General features: G+C 37.9%; 1 protein-coding gene across 1 annotated transcript in view; it reads left to right on the top strand.

Annotated features, from left to right (window-relative positions):
• Positions 1-16,660, top strand: part of ALKBH8 (alkB homolog 8, tRNA methyltransferase) — a 130,989-nt gene that overhangs the window by 19,492 nt on the left and 94,837 nt on the right. The window contains exons 4-6 of the mRNA XM_055422944.2: positions 12,323-12,454; positions 14,502-14,597; positions 15,857-15,961. Of these exons, the coding sequence (XP_055278919.2) occupies positions 12,323-12,454; positions 14,502-14,597; positions 15,857-15,961 (333 nt within the window). The remainder of the gene's footprint in view (positions 1-12,322; positions 12,455-14,501; positions 14,598-15,856; positions 15,962-16,660) is intronic.

The raw sequence follows: 16,660 nt of genomic DNA, 5'->3' as shown, positions 1-16,660 counted from the left end.
TTTTATATTAATTATTTAGAATCTGGTTTGTTTATGGAGGGGCATACTGTAGATATGAGAAACCTTCTTTCTTAGATTTAAAAAGTGGCCTGATCATGTTCAAACAAAATACTTAAGTAAATACTGTTATATTTGCTATTGATAATTGCAGTGGATAAAATGTACCATGATTTTTATCTTAGCCTTAGTTTTTGTATTTTTAATATGTTGTGTGCTGGGCTCCCTTTGGCAGCACACATACTGATATGTTGTATGCCTTTCAACATTATTGTTTCTAAAAATGAGGCTTAGAGTGTTGACTAAAAAAAAAAAAAAACAGTCACAACCTAGAAATTGAGAGTTATGTTTTATTTGGTGGGAATGTTTAGGACTTCAAGCCCAAGAGATAGCATCTCAAGTAGTCCTGAGAAACTGCTTTGAGGCAGTGTGGGAAGCAGTCAAGTTATGTAGAAGTTTGCAGTACAGTGGGGCAGGTAGTCTGATTGTCAAAGATTACTGTTAATTAGGGAAAATCATATATCTTTCAAGTTAAGGAATTTAACACTTTTCCAAGTTTAGAAAGATGCAAGCGTCTGGGTATACTGATAATTTCTTCCATGTGTACCTCACCTGTGTGGGGCCATAATCCTGTTTCTTGACTTTAAAAAAAAATTAACTATTTTATTTTAATTGAAGGATAATTACTTTACAGTATTGTAATGGTTTTTGCTATACATTTACATGAGTCAGCCACAAGTACACATGTGTCTGCTGATCCTGAACTCCCCACCCCATCCCTCTGGGTTGTCCCAGAGCACTGACTTCGGGTGCCCTGCTCCATGCATCAAACTTGCACTGGTCATCTTTTTTACATATGGTAACATACATGTTTCAATGCTATTCTCTCAAATTATCCCACTTTCACCTTCTCCCACAAAGTCCAAAAGTCTGTTCTTTACGTCTGTGTCTCTTTTGCTGCCTTGCATGTAGGATCGTCATTACCATCTTTGTAAATTCCATATATAAATGTTACTATACTGTATTGGTGTTTCTCCTTCTCACTTACTTCACTCTGTATGATAGATTCCAGTTTATCCACCTCATTAGAACTGACTCAGAGTAAATTCCATTGTGTATATGTGCCACTTCCTTAACCATGCATCTGCCAATGGACACCTTGGTTGCTTTCATTTCCTACCTATTGTAAACATTGCTGCAGTGAACATTGGGGTACCTGTATCTCTTTCAATTCTGGTTTCTTTGGTGTGTATGCCCAGCAGTGGGATTGCTGGGTTGTATGATAGTTCTATTTCTGGTTTTAAAAGGAATCTCCATATGGTTCTCCATAGTGGCTGTACCACTGTGCATTCCCACTAACAGTGTAAGAGGGTTCTCTTTACTCCACACCTTCTCCAACATTTATTGTTTGCAGACATTTTGATGGTGGCCATTCTGACTGACATGAGATCATACCTCATCAAAGTTTTGATTTGCATTTCTCTGATAATGAGTGATGTTGAGCATCTTTTCATGTGTTTATTAGCCATCTGTATGTCTTCTTTGGAGAAGTGTCTGTTTGGTTCTTTGACCATTTTTTGGTTGGGTTATTTGTTTTTCTGGTATTGAGTTGCATAGGCTGCTTATGTATTTTGGAGATTAATTCTTTGTCAGTTGTTTCATTTGCTGTTATTTTCTTTTATTATGAAGGCTGCCTTTTCATATTGCTTATAGTTTCCTTCATTTGCAAAAGCTTTTAAGTTTAAACCATTTGTTTATTTTTGTTTTTATTTCCATTATGCTGGGAGGTGAGTCATAGAGGATTTTCCTGTGGTTTAAGTGTTCTGTCTATATTTTCCTCTAAAAGTTTTATAGTTTCTGGTGTTACAGTTAGATCTTTAATACATTTTGAAGTTATTTTTGTGTATGGTGTTAGAAAGCGTTCTAGTTTCATTCTTTTACACATGGGTGACCAGTTTTCCCAGCACCACTTGCTAGAGAGACTGTCTTTTCTCAATTGTATGTTTTTGCTTACTGTGTCAAAAATATAAGGTGTCCAGAGGTGCATGGATGTATCTCTGGGCTTTCTATTTTGTTCCATTGATCTGTATTTCTGTGTTTGTGCCAATACCATACTGTGTTGATGACTATAGCTTTGTAATATAGTCTGAATTCAGGCAGGTTGATTCCTCCAGTTCCATCCTTCTTTCTCAAGATTGCTTTGGCTATTCCAGGTTTTTTGTGTTTCTATACAAATTGTGAAATTATTTGTTCTGGTTCTGTTGAAAATACCATTGGTAGCTTTATAGGAATTGCATTGAATCTATAGATTGCTTTGGATAGTGTACTCATTTTCACTATATTGATTCTTCCAATCCACAAACATGGTATATTTCTCCGTCTATTTGTGTCATCTTTGATTTCTTTCATCTTTTTTTTATAGTTTTCTATATATAGGTCTTTTGTTTCTTTAGGTAAATTTATTCCTAAGTATTTTATTCTTTTCACTGCAATGGTGAATGGGATTGTTTCCTTAATTTTTCTTTCTGTTTTTTCATTGTTAGTGTATAGGAATGCAAGTGATTTCTGTGTATTAATTTTATATCCTGCAACTTTACTATATTCATTGATTAGCTCTAGTAATTTTCTGGTGGTATGTTTAGGGTTTTCTATATAGAGGATCGTGTCATCTGCAAACAGTGAGAGTTTTACTTCTTTTCCAATTTGGATTCCTTTTATTTCTTCTTCTCTGATTGCTGTGGCTAGGCCTCCCAAAACTATGTTGAGAAGTAGTTGTGAGAGTTGGCACCCTTTTGTCCTCATTTTAGAGAAAATCCTTTCAGTTTTTCACCATTAAGGATAATGTTCACTGTGGTTTGTTGAATGTGGCTTTCATTATGTTGAGGTATGTTCCTTCTATTCCTGCTTTCTGAAGAGTTTTTTTTTTTTTTTAATCATAAATGGATTTCTCTGTGTCTATTGAAATAATCATATGGTTTTTATGTTTCATTTTGTTAATGTGGTGTATCACATTGATTGATTTGTGAATACTGAAGAATCCTTGCATCCCTGGAACAAAGCCCACTTGGTCATGATGTATGATCTTTTTAATATGTTGGTGGATTTTGTTTGTTAGAGTTTTGTTTAGGATTTTGCATCTGTGTTCATCAGTGATATTGGCTTGTAGTTTTTTTTTGTGTGTGTATGTGGCATCTTTGTCTGGTTTTGGTATTAGGGTGATGGTGGCCTCATAGAATGAGTTTGGGAGTTTACCTTCCTCTGCAATATTCTGGTAGAATTCACCTGTGAAGCCATCTGGTCCTGGGCTTTTGTTTGTTGTAAGATTTTTTATTACAGTTTCTATTTCCGTGCTTGTAATCAGTCTGTTCAGATTTTCTATCACTTCCTGGTTCAGTTTTGGAAGGTTATACTTTTCTAAGAATTTGTCCATTTCTTCCAAGTTGTCCATTTTATTCACATATAGTTGCTCATGGTAGTCTCCTTATGATTGCTTGTATTTCTGTGTTATCTGATGTCATATCTCCATTTTTATTTCTAATTTTGTTGATTTGATTCTTCCTTTTTTCGTTGATGAGTCTGGCTAACGGTTTGTCTGTTTTGTTTATCTTCTCAAAGAACCAGCTTTTAGTTTTGTTTATCTTTGCTATAATCCACTTCATTTCTTTTTCATTTATTTCTGCTCTGATTTTTATGATTTCTTTCCTTCTATTAACTTTGTTTTTTTTTTTTTTTGTTGTTGTTCTTTTCTAATTGCTTATGTGTAAAGTTAGGTTGTTTATTTGATGTTTCTTTTGTTTCTTGAGGTAGGCTTGTATTGCTGTGAACCTCCCTCTTAGCACTGCTTTTACTGAATCCCATAGGTTTTGGATTGTTGTGTTTTCATTATCATTTGTTTCTATGCATATTTTGATTTCCTTTTTGACTTCTTCCATGATCTGTTGGTTATTCAGAAGTATGTTGTTTAGCTTCCTTATGTTTGTGTTTTTTATAGTTTTTTTTCCTGTAGTTATTATCTAATGTTACTGCATTGTGATCAAATCCCTAAGTGAAAATGGATATTGAAGATTAGATTCTTAAAGATTAAAAACTTAGACTAGAGGTTAAACTCTCAAAGATCCAATATAGAAAAAACAAAATTGATCACAAAAATTAAAAAGGTATGTATGGAATTTGTTTTTTAAAAAATAGTTTCTTTTTTTTTTTCAGAAAGGTGACAGTAGGCTATAAAAATGAAAGTTAAAGGAGTAATAAAGAATTCAAATTTTCAAAAATTGAAAAGTGATAATAGTAAAAATATATGTAGGGATTTCTATGGAGCTGTTGTGGGCAATGTGGGGTCAGTTCTGTGTCAGATTGTCCCTTGTTCTGGCTTGTACTTGTTCTCATGGTCTATAGCTGCCCCTCAAATGCACAGTATCAGCATTAACTTCAGGGTTTTAATTTGTTGCACCTGTCACTTCCAGGGTGGCTACCCCTTCTTTGTTTATTTTGTCTTCCTCTGTTTGCAAGTCTCTTCAGTGTCTTAATTTCTCCCCTGACATGAGGGGGTGAAGATGGCCACTTATTCGGGCTCACTTGTTCAGTTGTGCTGTGGAGAGGGAGGAACATTGCATACAAATACCGCTGGCGTGTGTGGGCAATGCTTGCATTGGATGGACCACCCTGCGTTTGCCACAGCCCAAGGCGATGTGTACTTTCCGGGTCCACATCGCTCAGGCTCCAGGGTGCTCCGTGAGGGTCCTGTCCCAAGTGGACCCTGTGTTTCGTGCACTTCCCAAGTCTAAGCCTCTCAGGTTCTTGGGTGCCCCACAAGGGCACAGGCCCGGATGGGCTGTGTGTTTAGTGCTTATCCCAGGTCCAAGCTGCTCAGGCGACCAGTGCTTGGCGAACCCACTGTCCCAGGTGGGCCATACATCTTATCCACCTCCCTGGTCCCTGTTGCTCGGTTTCCTGTGTGTGCCACAAGGGCCTAGTCCCAGGTGTCCCGTGTGTCTCCTCTGGGAAGCTGATCTCAGGTTGAGACACTCCTGGCGGATGTGAACCTTGCAGGATCCCAGGAAGACATGGTTAGCCGGCTGCCTGTTTACAGCTTGCAGCGGCCCCTTGCCTTGCACCTCTGGCTGTCACACACCTGCATCTCTGCCTTCGGGGAGGGAGCGCCCTGAATAGCAGCCTGCTTCCTCTCCTTTGGTAATTGCTAGGATACAGATGCAGTCTTCTGTCCTGTGAGTGCGCCAGGTTACCACGTGTTATTAGAGCCTTTTGTAGGAGATGCCCGTTTTTTGTTTTTGTTTTTTTCCATCTCTCTGGCGAGCCCATAGTTTGGGTTGCTACGTCATATTAGCCTACTCAGATTGTTGGCAGGTCATCCAAGCCTGGTATCTATCCTAAGGACCGATGATACAGCCTGTGCCTTCCTGTCCAGCCCCCACTCGCTGGTGGCAGATGCGAGGATCTGAGCCACTTCTCCGCTGGTAGTTGTAGTTAGGCATGTATTCTGTGTTTTTTTTTTTTTTTTTTTTTTCAGTTATGCTGCTGGCTGAGACTCCACAGCTCCCCACTGACATGCCTGTGAGAGTGTTTCCTATTGTGTGGAAGCTTTTCCTCCTTCACGACTCCCTCCCTGGGACAGGCCTCCATCTCTAAATCTTTTGTCTCTGTTTTCATCTTTTATCTTTTGTCCTACCTCCTTTTGAAGACATTGGGCTACCTTTATGGGTATCTGGTGTCCTTTGCTAGTGTTCAGAAGTTGTTTTGTGGAAGTTTCTCCATATTCAAATGATCTTTTGATGAATTTGTGGGGGAGAAAGTGATCTACCCATCCTGTTCCTCTGCCATCTTGGGACCACCCCCTGTTTCTTGATTTTATTATATCCTTAGTTCTTCATTCACCATAGGGAGTGGTGACAGCTGACAGCTGTTGGATTGAAGGCATTGTCCTCTCTTTTGGGTGCCCTCTGGGCTCAGCAGTTTGTTTAGAGGCGTGAAATCACTGATGGTTGTTACATCCTTGATTACTGATATGGCAGGAAATACTCCATTTCACAGTCCCTGCCCGTGGTCGGAAATTTGACCAATATTTGAGAGACATTTCATGACCATTTTTTGTCTCATGGTACTTGGCAGATCATCCCAGATTGGACCAAAGTTCTTTCTTGTTGATACGTCACTTCTGGTAATTTCCAGATTAGACTCATTGACAGATAATAAAAGATTCTGTGGATCCTCTATCTTCTAACCTATTAGGATCCACGAGATATTTCCTTTGCCTGCTTCCTCCCACACCTAGAATCACACTATCACAATTACTGATGGCATATAGAACTACATTTTTGACCAGTTGCTTGAAGTTATGTAATCATCATTACATTTGTTGGATGCCTGGTTACATACTGTAAGAGACAAAAATCTTATAAGTAATGTAGCTAGTAACATTGACAAAGTCATGGTGTAGCAGAGAGATAAAGGTATAAACAATCTGGAAACAGAGAACAAGTTAAAGAACAAATTATTAGTATAGCTAGTTGTAATCAAGTTGCAATAACCATCAAGTCCATAGGAAGGCCAGCTGGAGAAGCCAAATCTTGGCAGGGTCGACTAAGTGTCTTCACTTTTCACTTTTCACTTTCATGCATTGGAGAAGGAAATGGCAACCCACTCCAGTGTTCTTGCCTGGAGAATCCCAGGGACGGGGGAACCTGGTGGGCTGCCATCTATAGGGTCGCACAGAGTTGGACACAACTGAAGCTTCTTAGTAGCAGCATCAGGCAGAGAGAAAAATGTAAATGTTTTATCATTGTTTACAAAGGCATTCTTTATCAACTTGTTGTAGGTCACAGCATTTAAAAAAAGTTTACTGGAAAACAGATTGAAGTTAGTATGTTCTGAAGTCAAAGTTATAAATCACATTTATCAGTTCATTTAGTCACATGTAATTGATTCCTTTTAATCTGCATGAAGTAAGCAGGTTTTCCATTACAGTTTGTAATTTGTTATGCAGTTTAGTAGCATTAAGTCTATCGGAAACACATTTGTTTAAAAGTTCTTTCTATGTCTTCTTGAAAATCTTTATTGTGTAAAAGCAGTGTAAAATTATGATAGTCTGTAAAGGACAAAACTTAAAATAGCATGGTTATAGAGTTGAGTACAATGTAATTAGGAAACTTGGATATTTCTGCAACATATAACAATTATGACTGATAACATTATATCAGGACATACCAGATGTTAGGGATGTCATATAAATTTTGGAATATCTGTATTAATGATATTTATCCATACATTACAACCTGAAGTTCACCTTCAATCACTTGACAATGTTTTTGAGTTGGGGCTTCTCTGGTAGCTCAGATAGTAAAGAATCTGTGTAAAATGTGGGAGACCTGGGTTCAATCCCTGGGTCGGGAAGATAAAAATACCAAATAGACTTAGTTTAATATTCATCTCTGAGATGTCTCAAAGATGCTTCTTCAAAGCATCCATCCCAGAGTTAGCTGGAGACTAAAAGAGCTTTAGTTAGATTTTGATATTTGGGAAGTTTGTTAGAAATATCACAAAGGTTTTAAAGCACAACAGGATCATAGGTCACTGAAACGATACGTATTCATTTAACCAAAGTCACAAAAGGTATTAAAAGAAAGTAAATATAGATCATTAAGTTTTAGCATCAGTCCTTCCAATGAACACCCAGGACTGTTCTCCTTTAGAATGGACTGGTTGGATCTCCTTGCAGTCCAAGGGACTCTCAAGAGTCTTCTCCAACACCATGGTTCAAAAGCATCAATTCTTCGGCGATCAGCTTTCTTCACAGTCCAACTCTCACATCCATACATGACCACGGGAAAAACTATAGCCTTGACTAGACGGACCTTTGTTGGCAAAGTAATGTCTCTGCTTTTTAATATGCTGTCTAGGTTGGTCATAACTTTCCTTCAAAGGAGTAAGCGTCTTTTAATTTCATGGCTGCAATCAGCATCTGCAGTGATTTTGGAGCCTCCAAAAATAAAGTCTGACACTGTTTCCACTGTTCCCCCATCTATTTCCCATGAAGTGATGGGACCAGATGCCAATACTTTGGCCACCTCATGCGAAGAGTTGACTCACTGGAAAAGACTGTGATGCTGGGAGGGATTGGGGGCAGGAGGAGAAGGGGACGACAGAGAATGAGATGGCTGGATGGCATCACCGACTTGATGGAGGTGGGTTTGAGTGAACTCCGGGAGTTGGTGATGAACAGGGAGGCCTGGTGTGCTGTGTGATTCATGGGGTCGCAAAGAGTCGGACACGACTGAGCGACTGAACTGAAATGAACTGAATTGAACTGAAGGGCGCAGAAACTCACACAGTCTATTATAAAATGAGCACTTTTAACAAATTAAATGCCAGTCCTGTACTAGCTCACTTAAAATCCATTTACTCAACAACTTCAGTCTAAATTTGGTTAGTCCTGACTGTGTATAGAACTTTTTCCTCAGGGTTTGTTTCCACAATCTCTCATCACTTTCTGTATCCATCCTGTGTCTCATTTTCCATCCAAATAAAATTAACCAGCTCATACTTTTTTTTTGAATAAAATGTAATTCCATTTCTCATACCTTCTTTACTGAAATCATATATTCTACTTCTTATTGTATACTGAAATGTTACTGTGTTATTCTTATTCACTTTAACTACATGTCTAAATTAGAATCCTCAACTCTTAAAGCCTTGATTTTTAGTAAAGCTAACAAGCAATTATGAACTGTCTTTAAATTGAAAGTGAAAGTGGCTCAGTCGTGTCAGACTCTTTTTGACGCCATGTACTATACAGTCCATGGAATTCTCCAGGCCAGAATACCGCAGTGGGTATCCTTTCCCTTCTCCAGGGGGTCTTCCCAACCCAGGGATTGAACCCAGGTCTCCCACATTGCCGGCAGATTCTTTACCAGCTGAGCCAGATGGGAAACCCAAAAACACTGGAGTGGGTAGCCTATCCTTTCTCTAGCAGATCTTCCCAACCCAGGAATTGAACCAGGGTCTCCTGTATTGCAGGCAGATTCTTTACCTGGTGAGTTATCAAGAAGCATTCTATAAATTGGTGAGCATAAACACCAGTGATAATTTTTAAAAACATTTGTTTTCTCATAGAGAACATCTCAGGTGATACCAAACATTTTCAACAATATTTCCAACTACCTTTAGTTTTTCTATTTAGTAATTGATGTCTCAGTATCTTTTTAGCTATTTAATAAACTTTCATCACTTAAATTAACACAGTTCTAGAACTTTAAGTTACCAAATATCTGGAAAGATCATTTTAAGTAGATATTTCTAAAATATAATTACTTTAAAGTTTTTTACCAAAGTTCTTACTTTATTTACTTTTACTTTAAAGTTATTTCATGTCAAGTTATTTTTCTTGCAAGAGATCTAGTAAAGTCTTATTTATTAAACCTAGGTTAGGTGCAATAATCTTAACATGTCTTAATTAGATCAACAATCTTAAACATCAATATCAGATATCAAGCTAATAGTGAATATTTCCCAGTTCACATGAACCTGAAATTGTCTTCGCCATTTTAAATGTAAGTGCTTTTTATTAAAATTAAGTAGAACTCTTTATAGACTTAATTTTGATAGTACTTTCTAGAAGTAGAGATATCTCATATGTATAATGTATACACAGACAAAAACAGGAAAACTTAGAAATCTCATAGCTTTACTAAAAGCTTAGATATGAGCCACATATAACAATATAAACTTACTAGTTTACAAACAGAATACATTAAGATTGCTTGCTCAGATGACTAAGGCTTGTTATCTGTAAGTTTGGCTAAGGGAGCATTTCCAGTGGTTTGAATTTTAAAACTGCCATTTTTCCCCCTTTGTTTTAGGTTTTGAGTGCTTGAGTTAATTGGGCTCAGTCTCTCAGGTCCTCATGGCCTATATTCACATTCTGGTTTTAGAGATTTGGAAGAGAAAGTTCCACGAAGACAGTTCTAGCTTCACGAAGAACAGTTTTGTCACCTAAAGTTATTGAAATCAGTGACAAGATTTTAACTGAACTGAAATGTATTTTACAAAGTTCTGTGTTCTATAATTTTAGAATTTATCATGCCTTTAAAAGTTTGTATAAAACTTTCAGCAAATACTATTCTGAGTTTATGAGTTAAACCAAAGCAAAATCACGAGTTTTATTTTTATTACCCCTTTCATGTTAGTTCCCAGTTTTTGCTTATTTGTGTGGCTCAGGTAACTGCTGGTTAGTACATTCAGTTAGTATGTTCTTAGTGACAATCTATATGCCTTGTCTTCTAATACCACGCAGGGGAATTATTCCCCAATGGAACATGCCTATTTCACAATTTAAGCAAAAGAGATGTGACCATCTTGTATAAAGAAACTAAAGCCCTTTGTTTAAGGTTTTACCAAGCCAGCTTTTAACTTTTAACTGTTTTTGCAGTGAAGAGCCCCCTCAGTTTCCAGGGTGAGATTTTCTCCAATTTCCGATCAAGTAAACACTTGTAAGTTTTGTAACATACATTTGCCCAGCTAGGGTACTGGAACTCTGTCGTTCCTTTTTCTTGTATTTTGAAACCTTTGTTTCCCATTTTGAAGTCAGTTTGTCAAGATAAAATTGCTAATGAGGATCATGTGGCAGACCAGCGTGTGCTGCTTGAAGGTTTACTCTTCTGGTGTTGCCTCAGAGTTGTTTCAGCCCCCTCTTATGTGCCTTGGGTATCCCAGTGAAGTATAAGACTTCCCCAAGTGCTCAGATTGTGGAACGGCCAGTTCTCATGCACGTCCCTGGTTGAGCAGATTGTTAATTATGTGAGTGGGTTTCCCTGTAGGTGCAGCCTCATGCACCTACAGACCTAGAGGTCTGCCTCTATCACTCCTGCAAGTTTCTGTCACCTGAGAAAGCCATTACTGGCTGGAAGGAAGAGTCCCTTTGGAGCTCAGAAGTTCTCATAAGATTTTTATTTTATTTTGACACACTCTGTTAAGGTAAACCAAATCAAGGAAAAACAACAAGCCAGTCTTATCCCTAATAATTCAGTCCTACCTTACTCAGTGTTTAACTGAGCAAAGTCTCTCAACTGAGGCTATCTACTCAGTATCCAAACTGAGCTTTCCCAGTGCCTTCACACTGAGGGTTCCCTGCTGGAGCAGAATCTTCCTAGTCCTCTGAGGGTATCCAACCCTGTGTCTAAACTGAGCAGCCAGGTACACCTTGAAACCAAGTTTCAAGGATAACTGGATAACTTTTTCCCCCACTATATAAAACTTAGGATCATCAGCCAATAATGGGAAATCCTAGAACCAGGAGAGACTCACCCAGATTCGTCTGGACTGGCTGAGCAGGCTGATGGGCAAAGGAAACAAGCCTCTAGATCTCTGTAGCGTCCAGGTGAAGAAGAGGAATCTGCTCTGGTTCCCTTGTCTGTCAGCCAAGTGTCAACTAAAAAAACTAGTCACAGCCTGAAAGTAGAGAGTTGTTTTATTCAGTGAGAATTCTTAGGACTTCAAGCCCAGGAGGCAGCATCTCGAGTAGCCCTCAAAGCTCTGCTTTGAGGAGGTGGGGGAAACAGTCAGGTTATATAAAAGTTTGCAACAAAGAGGGGCAGGTAGTCTGAACATAAAAGATTGTTAATTAAGGAAAACCAGGTATCTCAAAGAATTTAGTGCTTTTCTAAGTTTGGGAAGATGCAAGTATCTGGGGCTTATTTGCTGAAATCCTTTCTTTCTACAAACCTCATCTATCTGCGGCCAGCATCCTGTTTCTTGATTTTGTTACATCCTTAGTTCCTCGTTCACTATAGGGATTGCTAGCAGCTGATAGCTGGTGGATTGCAGGCATTGGGCACCCTCTGGGCTCAGCCATTTATTATATTTGGAGGTCCCAAATCGCTGATCACTGTGCCATCCTTGTTTACTACTGATACGGCGGGAAATACTCCATTTCACAGGGGTTTTGTGAACTGATAAAAGGCTGCTGCTGCTAAATCGCTTCAGTGGTGTCCGACTCTGTGTGACCCCATAGACGGCAGCCCACCAGGCTCCCCCGTCCCTGGGTTTCTCCAGGCAAGAACACTGGAGTGGGTTGCCATTTCCTTCTCCAATGCATGAAAGTGAAAAGTGAAAGTGAAGTCACTCAGTCATGTTCGACTCTTCACAACCCCATGGACTGCAGCCTACCAGGCTCCTCTGCCCGTGGGATTTTCCAGGCAAGAGTATTGGAGTGGGTTGCCATTGCCTTCTCCAGATAAAAGGCTAATTGAACAGAATTATTTTTCTATGAGAACTTTAAGTTTTGTATGTTGACTTTTAATTTTGTTTCCCACAGCACAGTGGAAAGAGTTGGGGCTTCAAACCTTACCTCCAGGCCTCAAAGTAATAGAAGAAATTATTTCTCCTGAGGATGAGAAAATGCTTTTGAAGAGTGTTAACTGGACAGAAGATACAGACAATCAAAATTGTAAGTAAAACTTTAAATCTGATATTTAAAAGCTTCTGCAAAATATCTTCTTCTCCTTTGGTTTATTAAATTCTGTTTCCTCAAAATTACTGAAAGTGCTCTGGATCCACTGTTAGGTAAGTGACACTAACAATTCTTAAGAGCATTAATAATAAGTAGCTTTTATATATAGGTATCAATTTAAAACTCCAAATTTATGAATATTTATTAGCCAACATTTGTAGAACTGACAAAGGTCTATCTTGTCAAAGCTATGGTTTTTCCAGTAGTCATGTATGGGTGTGAGATTTGGACTATAAAGAAAGCTGAGCGCCGAAGAATTGATGCTTTTGAACTGTGGTGTTGGAGAAGACTCTTGAGAGTTCCTTGGACTGCCAGGAGATCAAACCAGTTAATCCTAAAGGATACCAGTCCTGAATATTCACTGGAAGGACTGATGCTGAAGCTGAAACTCCAATACTTTGGCCACCTGATGCAAAGAACTGACTCATTGGAAAAGACCGTGATGCTGGGAAAGATTGAAGGCAGGGGGAGGAGGGGATGACAGAGGATGAGATGGTTGGATGGCATCACTGACGCGATGGACATGAATTTGAGCAAGCTCCGGGAGTTGGTGATGGATAGGGAAATCTTACGTGCTGCAGTCCATGGGGTTGCAAAGAGTTGGACATGACTGAGCAACTGAACTGAACTGAACTATAGAGCTAACATTAATAAGCTGTTTCACATATGTTTGGTTGTCTGTATTCATGGGTTCTGTATGCATGAATTCAATCAACTCTGGATTGAAAAAATTTGAAAAAGAAGTAAAATTCTAGAAAGTTCCAAAAGGTAAAATATGTTGGCAGTTCATAATATATATATATACACACACATATATGTTGTATATGCAACTGTTTTACATGTCATATACATTGTACTAGGTATCGTAAGTAATCTAAAGATGATTTAAAGCATTCTGGAGGATGTGAAAGATATGTTTGCTGCTGCTGCTAAGTCGCTTCAGTCGTGTCCGACTCTATGCGAACTCATAGATGGCAGCGCACCAGGCTCCCCAGTCCCTGGGATTCTCCAGGCAAGAACACTGGAGTGGGTTGCCATTTCCTTCTCCAGGAAGATATGTTTAGGTTATATGCAAATACTGCGCTATTTTATGTAAGAGACTTAATCCTCCTTGGATTTTGGCACTTGAGGGAACCAGTTCCCCAATGATACACAGGGACAACAGTACATTCTCTTATTTGGTTCTCTCTACCCTAAGGCAAATTTTACTGTGAGGAATTAGCAGTTCAGTACCATATGATTATAATGTAGTAAGAACGTCCTGGAGAAATTTACAAATTAGTTACTCTTTTTCCGGATCATTAGCAATCTTGTGAGCGGCAGTGTATATGATTCAATTCAGTTCAGTTCAGTTGTGTCTGACTCTTTGCGACCCCATGAATCGCAGCACGCCAGGCCTCCCTGTCCATCACCACCAACTCATGTCCATCGAGTCGGTGATGCCATCCAGCTATCTCATTCTCTGTCGTCCCCTTCTCCTCCCGCCCCCAATCCCTCCCAGCATCAGAGTCTTTTCCAGTGAGTCAACTCTTTGCATGAGGTGGCCAAAGTATTGGAGTTTCAGCTTTAGCATCAGTCCTTCCAGTGAACACCCAGGACTGATCTCCTTTAGAATGGACTGATTAGATCTCCCTGCAGTCCAAGGGACTCTCAAGAGTCTTCTCCAGCACCACAGTTCAAAAGCATCAATTCTTCAGCTATCAGCTTTCTTCACAGTCCAACTCTCACATCCATACATGACCACTGGAAAAGTCATAGCTAGCTCTTTCAGATTGGTTGGGTGAAACCCTTAAAAGTTTGTTTCAATTTTAGAGTTAAAAGAAAGCAGATGTGAAGTAGAATGTTCAATTTTACTGAAGACAGTAATTTAGCAGTTAACAAAAATTACCATTACTAAATTAATCCTTACTCATAAAGTTAACTTTGAAATATATGAAGGAATGAAATTCTTTTTCTCCTTAATAGTTTACTTCTCTTCATACAGTTCAAAAATCCTTAAAACACAGAAGAGTAAAGCATTTTGGCTATGAATTCCACTATGAGAGCAACAGTGTAGATAAAGATAAGGCGTTACCTGGGGGTAAGTAATTGTTAGCAAACATTAAGGGCTGGTTCAGGAAAAAATATTAATATATAATATTAGGATATCATGGTTGAGATTATTTTTCATTTGTCATTTGTATGTTAACATATAAAACAGTTGATTAAATTTAAGTCATTTAGATTAAATAGTGTAGTTTTGTGTTAAAAATGTTATACATACAAATAAAGCTAAATTTAATTTCTCTTGAGCACTATCCTTACTCCCATACACCTCTTCAGAAGTAATACAGTTAACAGTTTAGTGTATATTATTTCAATCTTTATAAGTGAATTTACATCCAAACAGCCTGTTTAAGAATATAGTTGTTAACATGTAGTAGTATATTGTATGTCATAAATTGCGTATTAATATATTGTCACATTATCACAGTATACGTTAGGGATCTTATATAGGTTTTAATTTTATTGAATATTCAGTAACAGCTTATTCAGTTAGTTTCCTTTTGCTAGACATTTAGGTTATTTCTAGTTTTTGGCTTTTACAAGTTGTGCTGAAGTAAATATCTTTGTACATAACTCTTTAAACATTCAGAAAGAGTTGCTCAAGAGAAATGAAACTGCTAGATTAGAATTCTGTCAAAGTTATGCTCACTTAAAAATGTCAGCAGACACTGACAGATTGCATCCTAAAAGAGTATACTAACATTCTCTCACAAAGTGCTTACTTCCTTTCCCCCTACCCCTAGCTGCATGTGAAATATCACTTTTAACTTTATACCTGATTACTAGTGAGATTGGCCATTTTTATTTTCTTTTCTGTGAATTCTTTTTCATCTTCTTTGCTAGTTTTTTCTAATGAGTAGTCTAAGGTATTAATAAGATTTTACTATATAAGTAGATGTCTTTGTTGGAATTCAATTTATGTGTATTTTCCTTTGCCTCATGAAATAACATTTATGACCCCAATAAAAGTAACTTAGTTCTACTTTGAAAAACATGTTTTTTAAAAAGAAATAATTTTAAATAATTAAATTTAAAATAAATTAATAATTTAAGATAATAAATTGGTCAGGCTAGTTTCCATATAATATAGTAAATTTTATTGCTACTTTAGAAAATACCAAAATTGTTGTCTGCAAAATTATTTTGTATATTTTATTTGACAAAGTTAATAAAATAACTTTAAAAGATTAAAGCTGTGTGATTTTTATCACAGTGACTATTTTTTTCATTCTTGGGTTAAACGTGAAAAGTAAATATTTTAATATGTTTCACTTTTATCATTACTGATTTCAGGTCTTCCTGACATTTGTGAGAGCATGTTAGAGAAATGGTTGAAGGAAGGATTCATTAAACATAAACCTGATCAATTGACTATAAACCAGTATGAACCTGGGCATGGTAAGTATTTCTTCTTTTACAATTCCAGTCATAAATTTCATAACTTAGTGGGTTACATAGCTCCCTAAGATCAAAGATATTATTTTTTTGCTTAAATTTACTCTTAGAGTGATTTGCTTATGTGCGTTACCTGTGTTGATTTTAATCCCTTTGCAATTTTACACTCAGTTTCTTGAGGAATTTGCATCTCTAAGTGTAAACAGACTGACATGTTGTTATTTGTGATTTTCTTTTGTTTCCCCCTCAACATTGTTTTTTTAGAGAGGGAGAAGATTGCTTTAAAAACAAAGAAAGCATGTAAAATGGAAGAAATCAGTAATTTACAGGTACTAAGAAGAAGGCTGGGGAAGGCAATGGCAACCCACTTTAGTACTCTTGCCTGGAAAATCCCATGAACGGAGAAGCCTGGTGGGCTGCCGTCTGTGGGGTCGCTAAGAGTTGGACACGACTGAACGATTTCACTTTCATTTTTCACTTTCATGCATTGGAGAAGGAAATGGCAACCCACTCCAGTGTTCTTGCCTGGAGAATCCCAGGGACGGGGGAGCCTGGTGGGCTGCCGTCTGTGGGGCCCTACAGAGTTGGACACGACTGAAGCGACTTAGCAAGAAGAAGGCTAGTTAGATCACCTTGATCTTCTTATTCTTCTGTAGAGAATGTGGAAGATTATTCTAGGATGACATTTTAATGGAAACTTTT

The sequence above is a fragment of the Moschus berezovskii genome, chromosome 14, assembly GCF_049115385.1.
Source record: "Moschus berezovskii isolate FMDL1 chromosome 14, NW_MosBer_1.0, whole genome shotgun sequence".
Taxonomy (NCBI): domain Eukaryota; kingdom Metazoa; phylum Chordata; class Mammalia; order Artiodactyla; family Moschidae; genus Moschus; species Moschus berezovskii.
This window is presented reverse-complemented; position numbering and strand designations above follow the sequence as displayed.